General features: G+C 58.2%; 2 protein-coding genes across 2 annotated transcripts; both read left to right on the plus strand.

Moving 5' to 3' along the window:
* Nucleotides 1–447: 447 nt before the first annotated feature.
* LOC101644263 (Rab interacting lysosomal protein) lies at nt 448–4,059 on the plus strand. The gene is made up of 8 exons (XM_004707303.2): nt 448–881; nt 952–1,045; nt 1,160–1,266; nt 1,361–1,591; nt 1,914–2,059; nt 2,378–2,500; nt 3,251–3,334; nt 3,579–4,059. The coding sequence occupies exons 1-8, from the start codon at nt 654–656 to the stop codon at nt 3,715–3,717; spliced, it is 1,152 nt and encodes a 383-aa protein (XP_004707360.1). The 5' UTR covers nt 448–653; the 3' UTR covers nt 3,718–4,059.
* Nucleotides 4,060–4,499: 440 nt separating this feature from the next.
* On the plus strand, nt 4,500–13,657 carry SCARF1 (scavenger receptor class F member 1). Its single transcript, XM_004707304.2, has 11 exons — nt 4,500–4,597; nt 4,896–4,957; nt 5,202–5,303; nt 6,043–6,565; nt 7,877–8,095; nt 8,440–8,568; nt 10,097–10,200; nt 10,539–10,659; nt 11,529–11,650; nt 11,733–11,879; nt 12,451–13,657. Exons 1-11 carry the CDS (start codon nt 4,500–4,502, stop codon nt 13,290–13,292), a joined length of 2,469 nt encoding a protein of 822 aa, XP_004707361.1. The 3' UTR covers nt 13,293–13,657.
* Nucleotides 13,658–15,608: the final 1,951 nt, after the last annotated feature.

Consider the following 15,608-nt stretch of genomic DNA (forward strand, 5'->3'; position numbering starts at 1 on the left):
TGGGAAGCTGGGCTGGGCCAGGTCCCTTGGCCACAGCCGGGTGCTGAGCTTAGCAGGGAGCCAGTGGAGAGCCAGTGGATTGGAGGGCAGAGCTGGGGTTGGCTTTCCCTCACTCCCACTCCTGACACTTGCAGCCTGCCTTCCAAAGTGACTTCCCAAGCAGCACCCCATTTTCAGCCCCGTGCAGCAGTTGCTGTGTGCAACGTGGGGCGTTGATGCCTGGCGGAGTGAGGCTCCCTAGTTTGCTGTATCACTCCTGGCTGGACAAGCAGGCACACAGGCGGCCGGTCTAGAAGGCGGATTTGGCTGTCCAGTGGAGGCTGCCAGCAACCCGACCTCTGACCTTTTGTCTTTAGCTGCCAGGTCAGCCCTATGACTTCAGGCTCAGAGGTGGAGCCTGGCCCGGGCCTGTGGGGAGGGCCCGCTCCGGGAAAGCTTTTGCAGCTTGAGCCCCTGGGAGGCCTGGCGGGAAGCTGACGGCCTGGCTTCTGGTGACCTTCAGCTTGAAAGGGAGGTCGTCCTGGGGGTCCTAGCGCCCGGGCTGTCTTCCCCACCGCCTTCCGCTTAATCGCTCCTCCCACGACAACCCTGAGCCGGAACTGTTCGCTTTTTCCTGCCCAAAGGAGGGGCAAAACCTTTGCCCTTCAGGGTACATGGAGCCCCGAAAGATGGCGCCTGGGGGGCCAGGCTGGGGGCCCCGAGGGACGGCGGGGTCGGGGTCCTGCGCGGAGCGCGTGTACCATCTGGCGGGGGCTCTGGGCACTGAGCTTCAAGAACTGGCGCGCCGCTTCGGGCCGGAGGCGGCAGCCGGGCTGGTGCCACTCGTGGTGCTGGCGCTGGAGCTCCTGGAGAAGGCTGCGGTGGGGCCCGCACCGGACTCGGTGAGTGTCGGCTCCACCCCCGGGCCCCCGCGGCCGACGGCAGCCTAACGCCGAGCCCCGGGCTCCCCAGCTGCAGGTCTCGGCGCAGCAGGCAGAACTGGAGCTGCGGCGGCTGCGGGAGGAGAACGAACACCTCCGAAGGGAGCTGCGTGCGGGGCCACAGGGTGAGTGAGCGCCTCCGCCGGGGCCCGGGAGGGCTGGGGGCGCGATCGGGACCGATCAAAGCCTGTCAGGGGCACCCCTCGTGCTGGCTGCCGCTGAAAACGCCCCCTCTCCAGAGGAGCGCGCTCTGCTGCGGCAGCTCAAGGAGGTGACGGACCGACAGCGGGACGAACTCCGGGCGCACAGTCGCGACCTGCTGCAGCGCAGCCAGGAGACGGAGGCGGTGAGGGCGAGGGCGGAGCGACGGGCGTGGGGCGTGGCTCCCCCCGCCCCGCGGCGCCACGCCCACTGGTCTGCGCCTCTTGCCCCGCCCCCAGTTGCAGGAACAGCTGCACCGCCTCCTGCTGGTGAATGCCGAGCTACGCCAGAAGCTGGCCGCGGTGCAGACGCAGCTCCGCGCGGTGCGAGAGCGCGAGAGGGAGAGGGAGGTGCTGCGCGAAGGGTCCCCCCTGTTGGCGCAAGAGAAGCCTCGGGACCAGAAGCAGCAGAGACAGGAGCCTGAGAGAACGACCAGCGATGCCGGGACCGCAGAGACTCCTGAGGGTCCTGTGAGTGTCTGATGAGGGCAGGGACCCACGCATCTGACCACTCACAGCATCTGAAATTTGGTGGACACTCCGGACATTTTATTTTGCTGTATGGCAGGCTCCTCCGGAAGTTGGAAGGTGGCAGACAAGTTTGTGCCCTTGGCCCGCCTGCGCTTTTCCACTCAGCCGGACCACGATACATTCATTCATTGTAACACCTTCCACACACCCCCATCCCCCAAGTTTCCCTGCTGGGCAAACTTCCTAGCAGTCCCATGATCGCCCTGGGGAAGGGCTGAGTGCTGGCCAAGGCGGCCCTCTGACCAAATCTGTCCTGTTGCAGCCGGATGCTCCGCAGCAGCCCGGACGCCTCCAGGAGGCAGACCAAAGCGGCTTCAGTAGGGAGGAGCTTGGGCAGATCCTGCAGGAGCGGAATGAGCTCAAAGCCAATGTGTTCCTACTGAAGGAGGAGCTGGCCTACTTCCAGCGGTGAGAGAGCGGGCAGGGATCCAGACCCCAAAGGGCTCCTCTCTGGGTCCGTGGTAACCCCGCTTCGGACTTCCACTCCCCTGGGAAGACCTGAGTCACCAGGCCTTAACCTCCCGGAGCTTGGGCCAGACCTGGGAGCGGGCAGTTCAGGGGGTCACAGACCCACACCAGCAGCAGTCAGAGAAGTGTTCCTAGAAGGGGTGTTAGCAAGTCAGAGTGTCTCAAAAAGCTGGGAACAAAGTGCCCAGCTCCTGGGGGTGAGACCTAATGGTGTACACCCACCTCCACTGCTTTCCCTGTCTCTCGGTTCCCCTCTAGGGAGTTGCTCGCCGACCACAGGGTGTCTGGGCTTCTGCTGGAAGCCATAAAAGTGGCTGTCCGGAGGCAGCGGAAGAAGATCAAGGCGAAGATGTTAGGGACCCCTGAGGAAGCTGAGAGCAGGTCAGTTCCTGCCCTGTATCCCCTCTTGGCGCACTAGGTATAGCACCCTGCTTCCTTCCCATTGACAGCCTTGGAAACCCTAAGGGGCAATTCTACTCTGCCCTAAAGGGTTGCTATGAATCAGAATGGACTCAGACAATGGCTTTGGTTTGGATTTTATCCCCCACTGAGCCAGCCTTCTCGCCCTCCCTCCCTCCTTCCATCGCCCTAGCCTGCTGACCTAGCCTGGTCACCCTCTGAGTCTGTCATTCAGCCTGAACCTATCAGTCCAGCCTGCTCACCCCTGTGCCTGCTGTTCCAGCCTGCTGCTCTGGCCTGGTCACCCCCTGTGTCTGACCTCCTGACCTGGTCACCCCGTGCCTGCTGTCCAGGCTGCCCTGTGGAACCAGCCACCCTTCTCTCTGGATCCGGCACTGCTCCAGCCTGCCCAGCTTGCTGTGATCCGCTTACACTGCTTCTCCCCTCCACCCTTGGCTTCCTACCTTGGCTGGATCTGTTTGTCCTCCAAGGGCTGAGTCTGCCACCACAGCCTTGTCTGAACCTGCCGTCAGTCCGACTATAAATGAAGCCTTGCAATGCCTTTCATCTCTCCAGCGTCTCCTTCACTCTAGCTAGCCCCAGGTGCCCGGCAGTCACCCTGCCCGCTCCCACCTGTTCCTGGGGGCTGCCCAGCAGGGAGGTGTGAACTAGACTCCCCTTGTTGCTCAGAGCCTTGATAAACGGCACTCATGTCTCCTCTCTCTGCTTCAGTGACGATGAGGATGGCTCATGGCTCCTGCTCCCCAGGGATAAGGAAGAGCCACCTCCGCTTCCTGAGTCCCGGATACAGAGTTTGTATGTTGATGGAAGGGCAAGGGATAGGGGGTGAGGGTGAGGCTGAGGGAGGGGACCCACCTGGAGTCTTCTCAGCGCCCTCATCCCTTGAGCTCTATCCATGCCCCTACCACCTGTTCCTTGGGCCCCTCACCTCCCCACTAACTCCAGCTGCCCTTTATTCCCTCTCTGCCCCTCCTCTCCCCGGCATCCCTCAACCTCTCTGGCTTCTGGGCTCAAGGAACCTCTTGTTTCTACCCTCTAGCTTTGGCCTGTGGTATCGGGGTGAAGCTGAGAGCCCTGAAGTTCCTGGCCCCACTCCCAGCAAGCAACAAGTTGATGAAGAAACGCCACCACAACCCCACCTGGAACCTGTGTCCAGCCCTACACCTCTCGGCTCTTGACCCTCCCCACCTCTACTCTCCATGAACAGCTTTATCTGGGGGGCCCTCAGCTGCCCCCGGGCCTGACTCTGTGGTCCAGCTGTAGATGGATGTGTGTCCTCAAATGAGACACAGCTTCATCGCTCCAGGCCTCTCCAAGACTCTTCTGCTATCCTGGCTGGAGAGCCAGGGCCTGCCGGGAGAGCCCAGCCTACTTCCCTTCCCACCATGTCTACACCAAACCTCTGGGGCCAGATCAAAGCGCTTCCTCTCTGAGTCTCAGTTTCCCTATTTGTGAATGAGAGAGGGTTTGTGCCAATGGCCTGAACCAACGAAATAAAGCAACTGCCCACAGTAACCACACACCGCTCCTTGTCTGTCTGTGCTTGTCCCCAACCTCCCAGCGCTGCAGAAAGTGACTACAGGGCCAAGGTTCCTGTGGTTGGTTGGTTTCCAGTTGGGGAAGTTTACCCAGCTCCAGCCGCACTCTGGGAATATGGCCTAGTGGAAGGAAAGTCAAGGGCCCCCCAGTAACCTCCAGTCCCACAGGGACCTGCCGATGCCCTCCACAGCAAGGCCAGCCCTGCTCCCCCCTGGCTGGCTGGCCCTTTCTCTTTCACTTCACAGTTCATGGGCATCAGTCAGGACTTCTCTACACCCGCCCACCCTCTCAGGGAGGTGCCTCATGACAGCCCGCCCCTCCGGCCCCATTTCCTCAGGAAAAGCCTTGAGAGGAAGCAGGAAGGGGGTTGGGAGCTGTGGGGCTGACTATCCCAAGCTCTCCTCCTCCGGCACTGGCCGCCATGGGGCTGGGGCTGGGGCTCCTGCTGCTGCTCTGGACTCAGGGGGCCCTGGGGTCCCAGCTGGACCCCAAAGGGCAGCATGTCTGCGTGGCCAGCAGGTGGGTCTTGTGAGAGTTTGGGGGGCGGTGGTTGGACTGACAGGGAGACACTGAGGGAAAGGAGGGAGTTGAGGAAGGTGTTAGGACTGAAGGGAGAGGGGCAGGGAGCAGCTGCGGGCTGGTGGATAGTCGGGGAAGATGATAGGACCTGAGGGTCGTTACACTCCGTCTGCTAGACCTTGATAGAATTGAGGCGACTTCCTAAAGCTCAGCCGAGACAGTGGCCCACTGGGAAGGGCTGGCAAACCCCGTGTCCAGCTCCCCAGAACGCTCCAGCTGACCCCTCTTTGCTCCACAGCCCCTCTGCCGAGCTCCAGTGCTGTCCAGGCTGGAGGCAAAAAGATCGAGAATGCACCATCCGTGAGTAGCCAAGAGGGGACAGCACCACCACCACCCCCCACCCCCCACCTCCCCAGATGAGAAGGAAGAACAGCCCAATGGCCCATTCTCCTTAACTTCTTGGGGCCTCATTTCTTCCTGAGTCCTTGAACCAGGGTCCAACCTATAATACACCCCCCCTAACCTGAGGTGGCAAGGCCCTAAGAGCCAGTGAGGGGCAGAGGTGTCCCCCATCATGCCTCAGTCCCTCCAACCTGTTTTCCAGCCATCTGCGAAGGGCCGGATACCTGCCAGGCAGAAGAGGTGTGCGTGAAACCGGGCCTCTGTCGCTGCAAGGCTGGGTTCTTCGGGGCCCAATGCAGCTCCCGTGAGTCTCCCCCTAGGAGTGCAATTGCTGGGCAGAAGTGGGTTGGGGATGGGGGGGTTGGGTACAAAGCAGGTAAGGATGCCATTTTAAGAATAGCAAGTCCCAGATCCCTCCAAGCTTCACCAGGAGGCTCAGAGGCAGGAAGAGGGGTTCGCCCAGAGATGCCCTGATGCATCCGGCTTACCGTGCCCACAAAACCCTGTTCTCACAAGTTAGTGCCGGGCAATTTCACTTTTCATTTCAGCGTCTCAGAAAATGCAGGTGCTCCCGTTAGCTGCGGAATGGATGTTATTTCTCTCTGCCGACCCACACAGCTTATCCACTGGGGGATGTGTGTGCAGTGGACCCAGGAGCCAGTCCCTCCCCTTTTGACAGCCAGAGGGGTTGGTGGGCAGATTAACCAGGGACAGGCAAGCCTAGGCTGGGAGCAGACACTGGGAATTATGGCTTCTTTCGGGACCCTGGCGGCAGCAGCCAGGCCAGCCTGGTCCTTCCCACCTGTCTGACTCTGGGGACGTGCCTTTCCCACTCTCGATCCCTAAGGGTGAGGCGGGGCCACAGTCGAGTGTTTTTGTAGCGCAGAGTATGGGCCAGGAAGTGAGCAAACCTCTCAGGAGGACAGGGGGCCTGGCGTTCCAAGACGGTGACCCTTCTGGATGGGTTGGAGGGCGGGGCGGATGCGTGCCCAGCTCTGAGCTAGCCATATCCGCCTGGGCCCACCCACCCCACCCCTCCGCAGGCTGCCCGGCCCAGTACTGGGGCCCAGACTGCCGCAAGAGCTGCGCCTGCCACCCGCACGGCCAGTGTGAGCCGGCCACGGGCGAGTGTCACTGTCAAGCCAACCGCTGGGGCGACCGCTGCGAATTCACGTGCGCCTGCAGCCCCCACGGGCGCTGCGACCCGACCGGCGTGTGCCGCTGTGAACCAGGCTGGTGGGAGCCCACGTGCCACCGCCAGTGTTCCTGCAACCTGGCAGCCTCGCGCTGCGACCCTGCCACGGGCGCCTGCCTGTGCCAACCCGGCTGGTGGGGCCGCCGCTGCAGCTTCCGCTGCGCCTGCCACGGCTCCCCCTGCGCTCCCGAGTCGGGCCGCTGCGCCTGCCTGCCGGGCCGCTGGGGCCTCAGCTGCCGCCAGGTGTGCCAGTGCGCGCGCGGCCGCTGCAGCGCCGCCTCGGGCCAGTGCGCATGCCCACCCGGCTACCGCGGCGAGCGCTGCGAGCTGCCGTGCCCCGCCGGCCGCTACGGGGCGCAGTGCCTGCACAGGTGAGCGCGCTGGGCAGGGGCGCAGGTGGAGGGCAAGCAGGGGCCTGCCCTCAAGGGCAGGGAAGAGGGAGAAGGAGCAGAGGGGTGGGGGGGACGGCGGGAACACGAGAGAAGGAGGCAGCGGGAGCAGGAGGGCTCGGGGAGAAGGCAGAAGGGTTAGGAGGCTGGTGTGGTCCATACAAAGATTCCTGGCAGGGATGAACCAGGAAGGGAAACATGCACACACCTTCCGCGGCCCCGTGCCTCTAGGTCCAGCCCACCCCATTGTTCGTTCCTGTTACCGGTAAGCAGTAAAATGCCAGTACCGGCCAAGCTCTACTTATAAACAGCCAGAATGAAGCTCAGGACCAAAGGATTACAGAAGTGGTTCTCAACGTTCCTAACGCCGTGGCAACCCTTTCTTACACTTCCTCATGCGGTGGTGACCCCCCAGCCATAAAATTATCTTCGTTGAGACTTCATCACTGTCATTTTGCTACTGTTATGAATCAGGTGACCCCTGTGAAAGGGGTGTTTGACCCCCAGAGGGGTCAAGCCCCACAGGTTGAGAACCGCTGGAGTACAGGGTTTCTGTGACTCCGTGACTTCCTCACTTGGAGCAGCTCCACCTGCAATCAGAAATACCCCGTACATTCTTCCCTCGCTTGGCACTGAAGCAGAAGTCTGCCAAGACAACACACTTAAGCTCGGCTGCCTAGGATACCCCATCCCAATGTCATGTTTTCAGTGATTTCTTACAAAACAAAGCTATTTCAAACACACCCACCAAACCAACGGCCAGCGATTCCACTCTGAGCTAGAAGCTGGTCAATGGATCGAGGGAATTCCCTCCCATCCCCGAAAGCATATGATCGCAGATAGTTAAGTATCCAGAAAAAGGTCCTTCAAGGCACTGCTAAGCACCAGCGCGACGTTAAAAGCCAGACCTTGTCGTGGTGAAAGCATGTGTATGTGTGTGCATTTTTGTATTATGGGATAGAGGTTAAACTCCAGAGCCTGTTCCGGTCAGACCTGAGGCAGGAGGGGAAAGCCGGCCTGAGGGGCTGCACAGAGGGGGCTCACAGAGGGGGAGGTGAACAGTGGCACAGAGTCCTGCAAAAGCCTGCAGAGATCACCTCTTCAGCCTTGTCACCATACAGCATGGGGAAAACGGAGGCTCCAACCTGTCTGAGAGGCAGAGCTGGGCCCGTGTAGCTCCCCTGGGTCCTGAGAGGCTGGGTGGGGTGGGCTCTGCTGGTTTGGAGCGAGGGAGCTCCGTCCATCCACAGTCCCCCCTGCCCTGACCCCACTCTCAATCTCTTCCTTTCCTAGCTGTGGCCACTGCCAGCAGAATGAGCCATGTGCCCCGGACACAGGCAGCTGTGAGTCCTGCGAGCCAGGGTGGAATGGGACCCAGTGCCACCAGCGCTGCCCACCAGGCACCTTTGGCGAGAACTGCAGGCAGCAGTGCCCCCGCTGCCGCCTAGGGGAGTCTTGTCAGCCAGACACTGGGCACTGTGAGCACTGTAACCCCGGCTGGCAGGGACCCAGGTGAGGGCCCAGCCTGCTCAGGGTGGGGTGCATCTTCCTTCAGGATCCCCACTTCCACCCCAGCCCCCTGCCTCGCTGGGGAAGAGTGAGGGCAGAGAAATGTGTGCTGAGGAGGCCTGGGCAGGACTCTCCCCCAGTTCTCTCACCACGCAGCTTTCTACCCCCCTCCTCCTTCAGAAATCTGTGGTCTGTCCCCTGGTGGGGCTGGCCCTGTTTACACCTACCCTGCCATGGTGCTGAGTAAACAGTTGGGCCCCTGAGTCCAGGAGCAGGGGTTTGGGGACTGGGGGTAGGGAGAAGATGGGTGGTGCCCCCCCTATTCCCCAAGTCTTGCCTCATCTCAGGTGTGAAGAGCCCTGCCCAGCTGACACCTTTGGAGAGAGCTGCAGCTTCACCTGCCCTACCTGTCTTCAGGGGACTTGTGATGCTGTGACTGGGGACTGTGTCTGCAACGCCGGTTACTGGGGGCCCAGGTGAGGATGGGGCCTGAGAGGGAGCAGCAGAGTGGACGTAGGCCAGGCTTCTGTTTCTTAAATGCTCCTTCCAGAGGCTTCTCACCCAGCGTCTTAATGATTTTTCCCGTGGTGGGGCCTGCAGCTTCCCCAGGAAGGCCAGGCCAGGGTTAAAATGCCCCTTAACTACATGACCGGTGGCCCTGAAGTCTCTTCGGACTCATGATACCCTTGTAGGGGCTGGAGCCGACCTGCACTCTACAGGGTTCTCACCGGCTGATTTTGTGAGGTTCCGTTCAAGGCCACCTTCCAAAGGGTCTCTGTGTGGAACCCAACCACCAACCTTTCAGCCAAGTGTGCTAACCACGTGCCCCACCCAGGGCTTCTGCGCTCACTGGTTTGGGAGCTTAGTTAGGGGTTAGGGGCCCCTGCAGTGTCATTTCCCTCGGATCTTCAGGTGGTGGGGACACAATCATTGTTAGCAGGTAGGTAGCTTTTCCACTTCAAGAACAGAATTGAACATCAGGTAGAAGAGCCCACCTTTTACGGAGGAGACTTTCAAGGCCTGCAGCGTTAGGGGCCGGGCCGGGCCTGGCTCAGACCGCCAGGCCTGGGTGGCCTCTCTCCAGATGTCACGGGGTTCACATTAGCGCTGGGTGGGCAAGGAGGTGAGGAGAGTGAGAGGAAGACCCTGCCTTGCGGATTACACCTTGGGGGCTAGAGGCCAGGGCACATCTGGGTGCTCTCTTCTCCCCCGAAGATGGGCTCTGGGGCTGGAGCATTCTCCCAAATGCTGCCAGTGGTACTTGGATCGTGGCTGAGTGGTCACATAGGGTTTGTTGGGGCCTCATCTAGGGGAGCCCGCCTGGCAGGGGACAGGGGGATGGTTTCTCAAAATCAAACTCACTGCTGACTCAGCAACCCTACACAACAGGTAGAACTGCCCCGGTGAGTTTCTAAGACTGTCACTCTCTCTCTTTTTTTTATTTTAAAGGTTTTTTTTAATTATTATTAGTCATTTTATTGGGGGGGCTCTCTTTTAAATAGTTTTATTGGCACTTCATCCACAGACTGTAACTTTCTTTTTTTAAGAAATCATTTTATTGGGGGCTCTCACAGCTCTTATAATAATCCATACATCAAGTGTATCAAGCACATTTGTATATATGTTACCATCATCATTTCCAAAACATTTTCTTTGTACTTGGGCCCTTGGTATCAGCTTCTTTTTTTTCCCCACCCTCCCACCCTGGGGAACCCTGGATAACATACATTTTTTTTAATTTTTATATTCTACACCCTCCGCTGTCTCCCTTCAGCCAGACTGTAACTCTTCACGGGAGTAGAAGGCCCTGTTGTTCTCCCAAGGAGTGCAGTTGACAGTTTGCTATTGCTGACCTTGCAGTTAGCAGTGGGAACAACTAGGCCCCCTGGGCTCCTGGGGGGTGTCAAGGCGGGCCCAGAAATCTACCATCTACCTCCCTGCTCCCTTGCCTGATGCTTCCCTTCCCACCCAGCCTTCAGCCTGCGTCTCCCTGTCACCCCACAGCTGCAACACTTCCTGTCCATTTGGCTTCTATGGAGACAACTGCTCGGTCCCCTGCCAGTGCCCAGAGGGGCCCTGCCACCCTGTCTCTGGGGCCTGCCAGCACGGTAAGGTGGAGGGAATGAGGAGGGTACCGTGACCATGGGTTCCAGGTATCTGCGGGCTGGGCGCCTGCAGACACATCCCTGCATTGGAAGTCCGCTGGGATGCTTTGGGGCCCCCAAACCCCGAGAAACCAGGTGAAAGCCCAGGTCATGATGGGGCAGGCTGAACCCCAGGGCCTGCATCAGGCCATGGAAGGGGCCCTCCAGGCTGAATGAGCGCGGTCCATGTGCCAGAGAGCCGGAGGAGGGCCCCATGGGGAGGCCCAGCTCAGTGCTCAGGAGGAGGCACATGTGGTGGGAGGCGGGGTGGCTCCAGCCATCTGACCGCCCTGTTCCCATAGGCCTTCGTGGTCAGGATGCTGCCCTCATCGCGGGCATCCTGGTGCCCCTGCTGCTGCTGCTCCTGGGTCTCGCCTGCTGCCTCTGCTGCTTCTGGGCCGCCCGCCTGGACCCCAAGGACAGGTAAGCACCGGCTCAGGCCATGGACTGGGCACAAAGTGGCATTGGGCTGCCTTTGCCGCAGTGGCTGGAGGCATCAGAGCTACCACCTGCCTCGCTGGGAGACTGGGTCGCAGGAGCAGGAAGGGTGGGCACCAGGCTGGTGCAGCTGAAACCTACAGCAGAAGACCCGAAGGGAGGGAGGCAGGGGGCAGAACAGCAGCAGAGCTGGAGCAGGGCAGGGAGGAGTCGGGCCACACCCCGACAGGAGCCGGCCCAGCTCCCCATCCCTCAGGACCTACAGCTTGGGGGTGGAGGGAAGAGCCCCTCACACAAACAGATGAGCTCAGGTCAGGAATAATGGCTGTCAGCAGAAAAGCAGGCAGTGGCAAGGGACTGGCAAGGAAATGAGGGTGGGGAGTGGAGGGTACTGCCTGCCTGCAGGGGCCCCATTTGAGCTGGGTGCCGGGTGAGGGGCTCAGCCAGGATGATGCTAACCAATCACTGTATTCGGGAGGGCGGGGGCGGGGGGGCGGGGCTCCCTGCCAGGGGTGTGGTCTGAACTGATGGGGTAGCAGTTGTTCTCATTTCACAAATGAGGCACCAGAGGCTCACGGGGCTCAAGTCCCAGCCAGAGTTGTAGTCTAGCGCCTATCGCACTGTCTGTGGCTGACCCGGCCAAAATCGTGGCCTCAGTAACCGGGATGGTGTTCTGTCGGCAGGAAGAGGGGGTTCCATTGAAGGTTTGGGGCCCCGGGAATGTGTCCAAATGATGTGTCATCTAGTCCCTGTGTCTCCCTCGCAGCACGGGCCTCGCTCTTTCCTCTTGCCTCTCGTCCCTCCTGCCCTCATCCCAAGCACCCTGAAGTGACCCCCTCTCTCCCCCCGCTCAGGCTTCCGAGAGATGGCACTGCTGTGTCTAGGGTGAAACTGCAGATGTGGGGGGCACTGACCAGCCTGGGCTCCGTGCTGCCCTGTGGCTCCCTCCGCAGTCACAAGCTCCCCTGGGTGACAGGTGGGTGGCAGCTGGGGGATCGGGGCTGGAATGGGCCAGGGCTTCCCATCAGGCTCTGCTCCTGACCTAGCGCCTCTCACAGTCTCTCACCACGACCCGGAGGTCCCCTTCAACCACAGCTTCATCGAGCCCCCCTCCGCTGGCTGGCCCTCGGATGACTCCTTCTCGTCCGATCCTGAGTCCGCAGAGGAGGACGAGGATCCTGCCTACTGTGTGCCACCCCAAGAAGGTAGCCTCGTACCCCAATAGCCTATTCGATCCTGGGGAAACCCTGCCCTCCACCACCTCTGCCTGATTCACTCAGCAAATGTTTATCAAGAGCCCGTGCGATTTCCTAGCACAGGGTGACACCGGCTTTGATGTGAAACATGGGAACAGTCATCTGGGGTTGGCTGGGGCCAGGGGAGACAGCGCAGTGCTGGGGATGTGTGAGTTGAGCCTACCAGGATCAGTAGGAGTTAGCCAACTCCAACAAGGTGGAACGAAGTGGGAGTGGTGTTTCAGGAAGAGGGGCCAGCGTGCAGGATGGCCCAGAGGTGAGGGGGCCAAGGCTCTGCTGCATTGAGAGACTTTCTGGGAGGCCAGACTGTGGTCTCAGTTCAAGGTGGGGAGGAAGGAGTGGGGAAAGCACAGGGACTACCTGGGTCGGCCTTTCCCCTGGCTGTCTGCATCCTCGCCCTCTTCTTTGCCTCAGTTCTGGGGTCTCCTGTAAGATCCTGAGCTGAGTAAGTAAGATGGGTTAGGATAACCAGCCCAGCTCTGGCCAAGACCCCCTCTTCTGCCTCCTCTGCCTCCTGCAGGGATGACCTCTGTGGTCCAAGCAGAGTCTCCAGACACCAGCCTGGCCGCAGGCTCCTTCCCTCCCCCGGAAGATGCCTCCACACCTTTCGCCATCCCACGCACCTCCAGCCTAGCTCGGGCCAAGCGGCCATCGGTCTCCTTTGCCGAAGGCACCAAGTTTACACCCCAGAGTCACCGGAGCTCAGGAGAGCTTGCCAGCCCACTCCGAAAGCCCAAGAGGCTCTCTCGAGGGGCCCAACCCAGTTCTGAGGGCCAGCAAGCTGACGTGTCCCTAGGCCCAGAGCCCGCAGAAAGTGAGGAGACCCCTCCTGGTGCCACCAGCTCTGGGGACTCAGCGGCTGGCTGCCAGCAGCTCCCGCTGGGAGGCCGGACAGTGGCGGAGCGCATCGAAGCCATTGAGAGCAGTGTGCAGGAGCACTCGGGGCCCATGACCACCATCTACATGCTGGCGGGGACGCCCCGGGGACCGGAGGGGCCCGTCCGGTCCGTCCTGCGCCGTTTGGGGAGTTTCAAGAAAGGTCAGGCAGAACCCAAGGCCAAGAGTGCCATCCCCAAGCCTCCACGCAGGGCCCTGAGTCGGAACAAGGGCAGCCCTGGGCTGGCCCCCGACTCTGCTAGCCAGAGCCCCGACTCAGCCCCGTGCGCAGCACCTGCGAGGGCAGAGCCAGAGGCAGCAGCCCGAGGGCTGGGGGACGACACCAAGAGCCCAGGCAGCACTGAGGGGCCGGCCCCCGGGGGTGGTCTTCCCGAACAGGATCCCCCAAAGCTGGTCGAAGATCAGGGGCAGGAGGAACCTCAGTATGAGAATGTTGCACACATCTCTGGACCACCAGTGCCCTGAGGACCTCGACGCTGGGAAGTAGGGGGCCACAGGACTGGACCTGGGTCTTGTGCTTCGTGCTGGGAAATGATCACCTGGTGGAGACCATCAGGCTCCACCTCTGCCCTCCCATAGGGACAAGTCAAAGGCCAGGGTTGCCTCTGGAGTGGGCAAGCAAGCGGGGCAGAGACCCCAAAGGATGAGGTCTCCGAGTCAGAACAGCAGTTTCGGGAACTATCTTTTCTGCCCCACAGGCATAGTCTTGACTTTATGTGCAAAACTTTTTTTGGTGTTCGTTTTTGTTTTGTTTTCCTGAAATGAGGATCAACCTAAATGTCTGATGGTGAGATTGCTTAAATAAATATTTCTTGGGCTAGGTTATTACACAGCTGCTCAAAATCATGGTCTGCACACATACGTCATGACACGGAAGGATGTGGATGCTGCCCCTTTAAGTGCAAACAGTGCCAAAGACCGTCTCCGCCCCTTTTCTTTTTATAAACTGGATTTCTTTTGGCCTGGGATACATGTTTAGCATTCTCTCCCCCACTCCTTATATATATTTTAAAGTCCTTTATTCCAGAGGCTGGTGTTTCAAAGTGCTGACCATGCAATTAACCCGATGCATAACCAATGTGCTATGAGTGAGCCTCTCCACCTTTTTTAACGTTGTATGTTTTGTGACTATTTTACAAACTGAAGTTTGGGGTTTGGGTTTTTAAAGGATATAAATGCATATAAAGAAATGGAAATGTAGGTGATCCAATGGTCATTTTCTCCAGGAGGTGAGATTGTGGCTATTGAAACTTTTAGATTGTGTGCAAAATTTCTACAACAAACCATCTCCCCCCCTTTTATCATTTTGAATGATAAAAGAGACACATATTCTTTGTTTAAAAAGTAAAAGGATTGACACTGCAGTGAGGGATCCCAGCAATGTGTAAGCTAACGGAAAGGTCTGTTTTCTAACCTGCCCTTGTAATCTTTAAGGATTACAGCCTAGGAAACTCCATGGAGGCATGGCTATTCTGCCCTATAGGGTTGCTATGAATTGGAATCGGTTGGACAGCACATAACCACCTTGCACAGATGCATTCAGACAGCCCCGGTGGCGTAGTGGTTGCCTGTTGGGTTGCTACCCCCAAAGCCAGCAGTTCGATACCACCAGCAGGCTTTCCACCCCCATGAAGAGTTACAGTCTTGGAAACCCACAGGGCCAGGCTAGTTCTCCCATCTTATCGCATTGCTGGGAGTGGGCATCAACTTGACGGGGGTGAGGCTTTGGGTTTTATTCAGTAAGACAGTTTCTCTCTCTCCAGAGCCAGCCTGGACGGCGAAGGAGGGAGAAGACTGACTTTGCAATGCCCTTCATTCTTGTTTGGGTTCATGCCTTACACCTGTATTTCCTAGTTTAAAAAAGAAAAGTACTCCCTTCTGTCCCATAGTCAGAATCTCATTAACAGTTTAAGTGTTTCTTAGATGTTTTCCTGTGAACATGTAAACAAACCTTTAAAAGCTTAGATGTGAAAAAAAAACAAAACAAAAAACCTTAGATGTTTTTCTGTGAACATGTAAACAAACCTTTAAAACAAAAACAAAAGCATACTGTTTCAAACTGCTTTTTTTTAACTTAGCAATGGTGGATATCTTTCTAATATCAGTAAATATAGAGCTACCTCCTTTTATAAAAGCTGGCTTCATGCATGTGATTTCCTTGTGTGGAAGTAATATCTGAGGTTATTGACACCATCCCTTCCTACAAGCAGGAGTTCGCAGGTGGCCCGAATGGTTAAGTGCTTTACCACAAATCAAAAGGTTGATGGTTCTAATCCATCCAGAGGTGCCTTGAAAGAAAGGCCTGATGATTGGTTTTGAAAAGTCAGAGAGCCTCCAAAGCCCACACACAAAGGATCTCCTTGAGGGTGAATCCAGTTCATGGCAACTAATTTCTATTTTGTTTTTGGTCCCCTGAGAGACAGGTCACTTCTAATTATTGTGTTACAGTAAACAACGATGCACTCTATGTATTTTTTGTTGTTGCCGTTTTGCTAATTGCTTTATAACCACAAAGGAGTACAGAGGAGGTCCTGTACCAAACAACACAACCAAGGTTCACAGATGGAGGTGTTCCCTTCGCAGGGCTCTGGTATTTGGAATTCAGGCAGCAGTCCTTGGTTTGGGACGCATCCCTGAAGGTGTGGGCACAATCCATGCTTTAACCAGATTTGAACAGAAGGATGGCCACTTGGCCCAGATAGAAGTAGAGGAAGTGCTTAGTTTCATGTGTCACATAACTACCAAAGTTCCTGCCCACAATGCAGTGCCAAGTAGGATTGT

Source organism: Echinops telfairi, unplaced genomic scaffold (assembly GCF_000313985.2).
Source record: "Echinops telfairi isolate 266 unplaced genomic scaffold, ASM31398v2 ScPeMD7_7458;HRSCAF=8496, whole genome shotgun sequence".
In the NCBI taxonomy this organism is placed as follows: Eukaryota; Metazoa; Chordata; class Mammalia; order Afrosoricida; family Tenrecidae; genus Echinops; species Echinops telfairi.

What these genes read in the sequence shown, in the direction of transcription:
- SCARF1 (XM_004707304.2), top strand. Translation starts at nt 4,500, where the DNA reads ATGGGGCTGGGGCTGGGGCTCCTGCTGCTGCTCTGGACTCAGGGGGCC. An exon ending in CGGGGCCCAATGCAGCTCCC is followed by an intron (nt 5,304 to 6,042) that starts GTGAGTCTCCCC and finishes ACCCCTCCGCAG; the next exon opens with GCTGCCCGGCCCAGTACTGG. An exon ending in CAAGCTCCCCTGGGTGACAG is followed by an intron (nt 11,651 to 11,732) that starts GTGGGTGGCAGC and finishes CGCCTCTCACAG; the next exon opens with TCTCTCACCACGACCCGGAG.
- LOC101644263 (XM_004707303.2), top strand. Translation starts at nt 654, where the DNA reads ATGGAGCCCCGAAAGATGGCGCCTGGGGGGCCAGGCTGGGGGCCCCGA. An exon ending in GCTGCGTGCGGGGCCACAGG is followed by an intron (nt 1,046 to 1,159) that starts GTGAGTGAGCGC and finishes CCCCCTCTCCAG; the next exon opens with AGGAGCGCGCTCTGCTGCGG. An exon ending in GAGCTGGCCTACTTCCAGCG is followed by an intron (nt 2,060 to 2,377) that starts GTGAGAGAGCGG and finishes GTTCCCCTCTAG; the next exon opens with GGAGTTGCTCGCCGACCACA.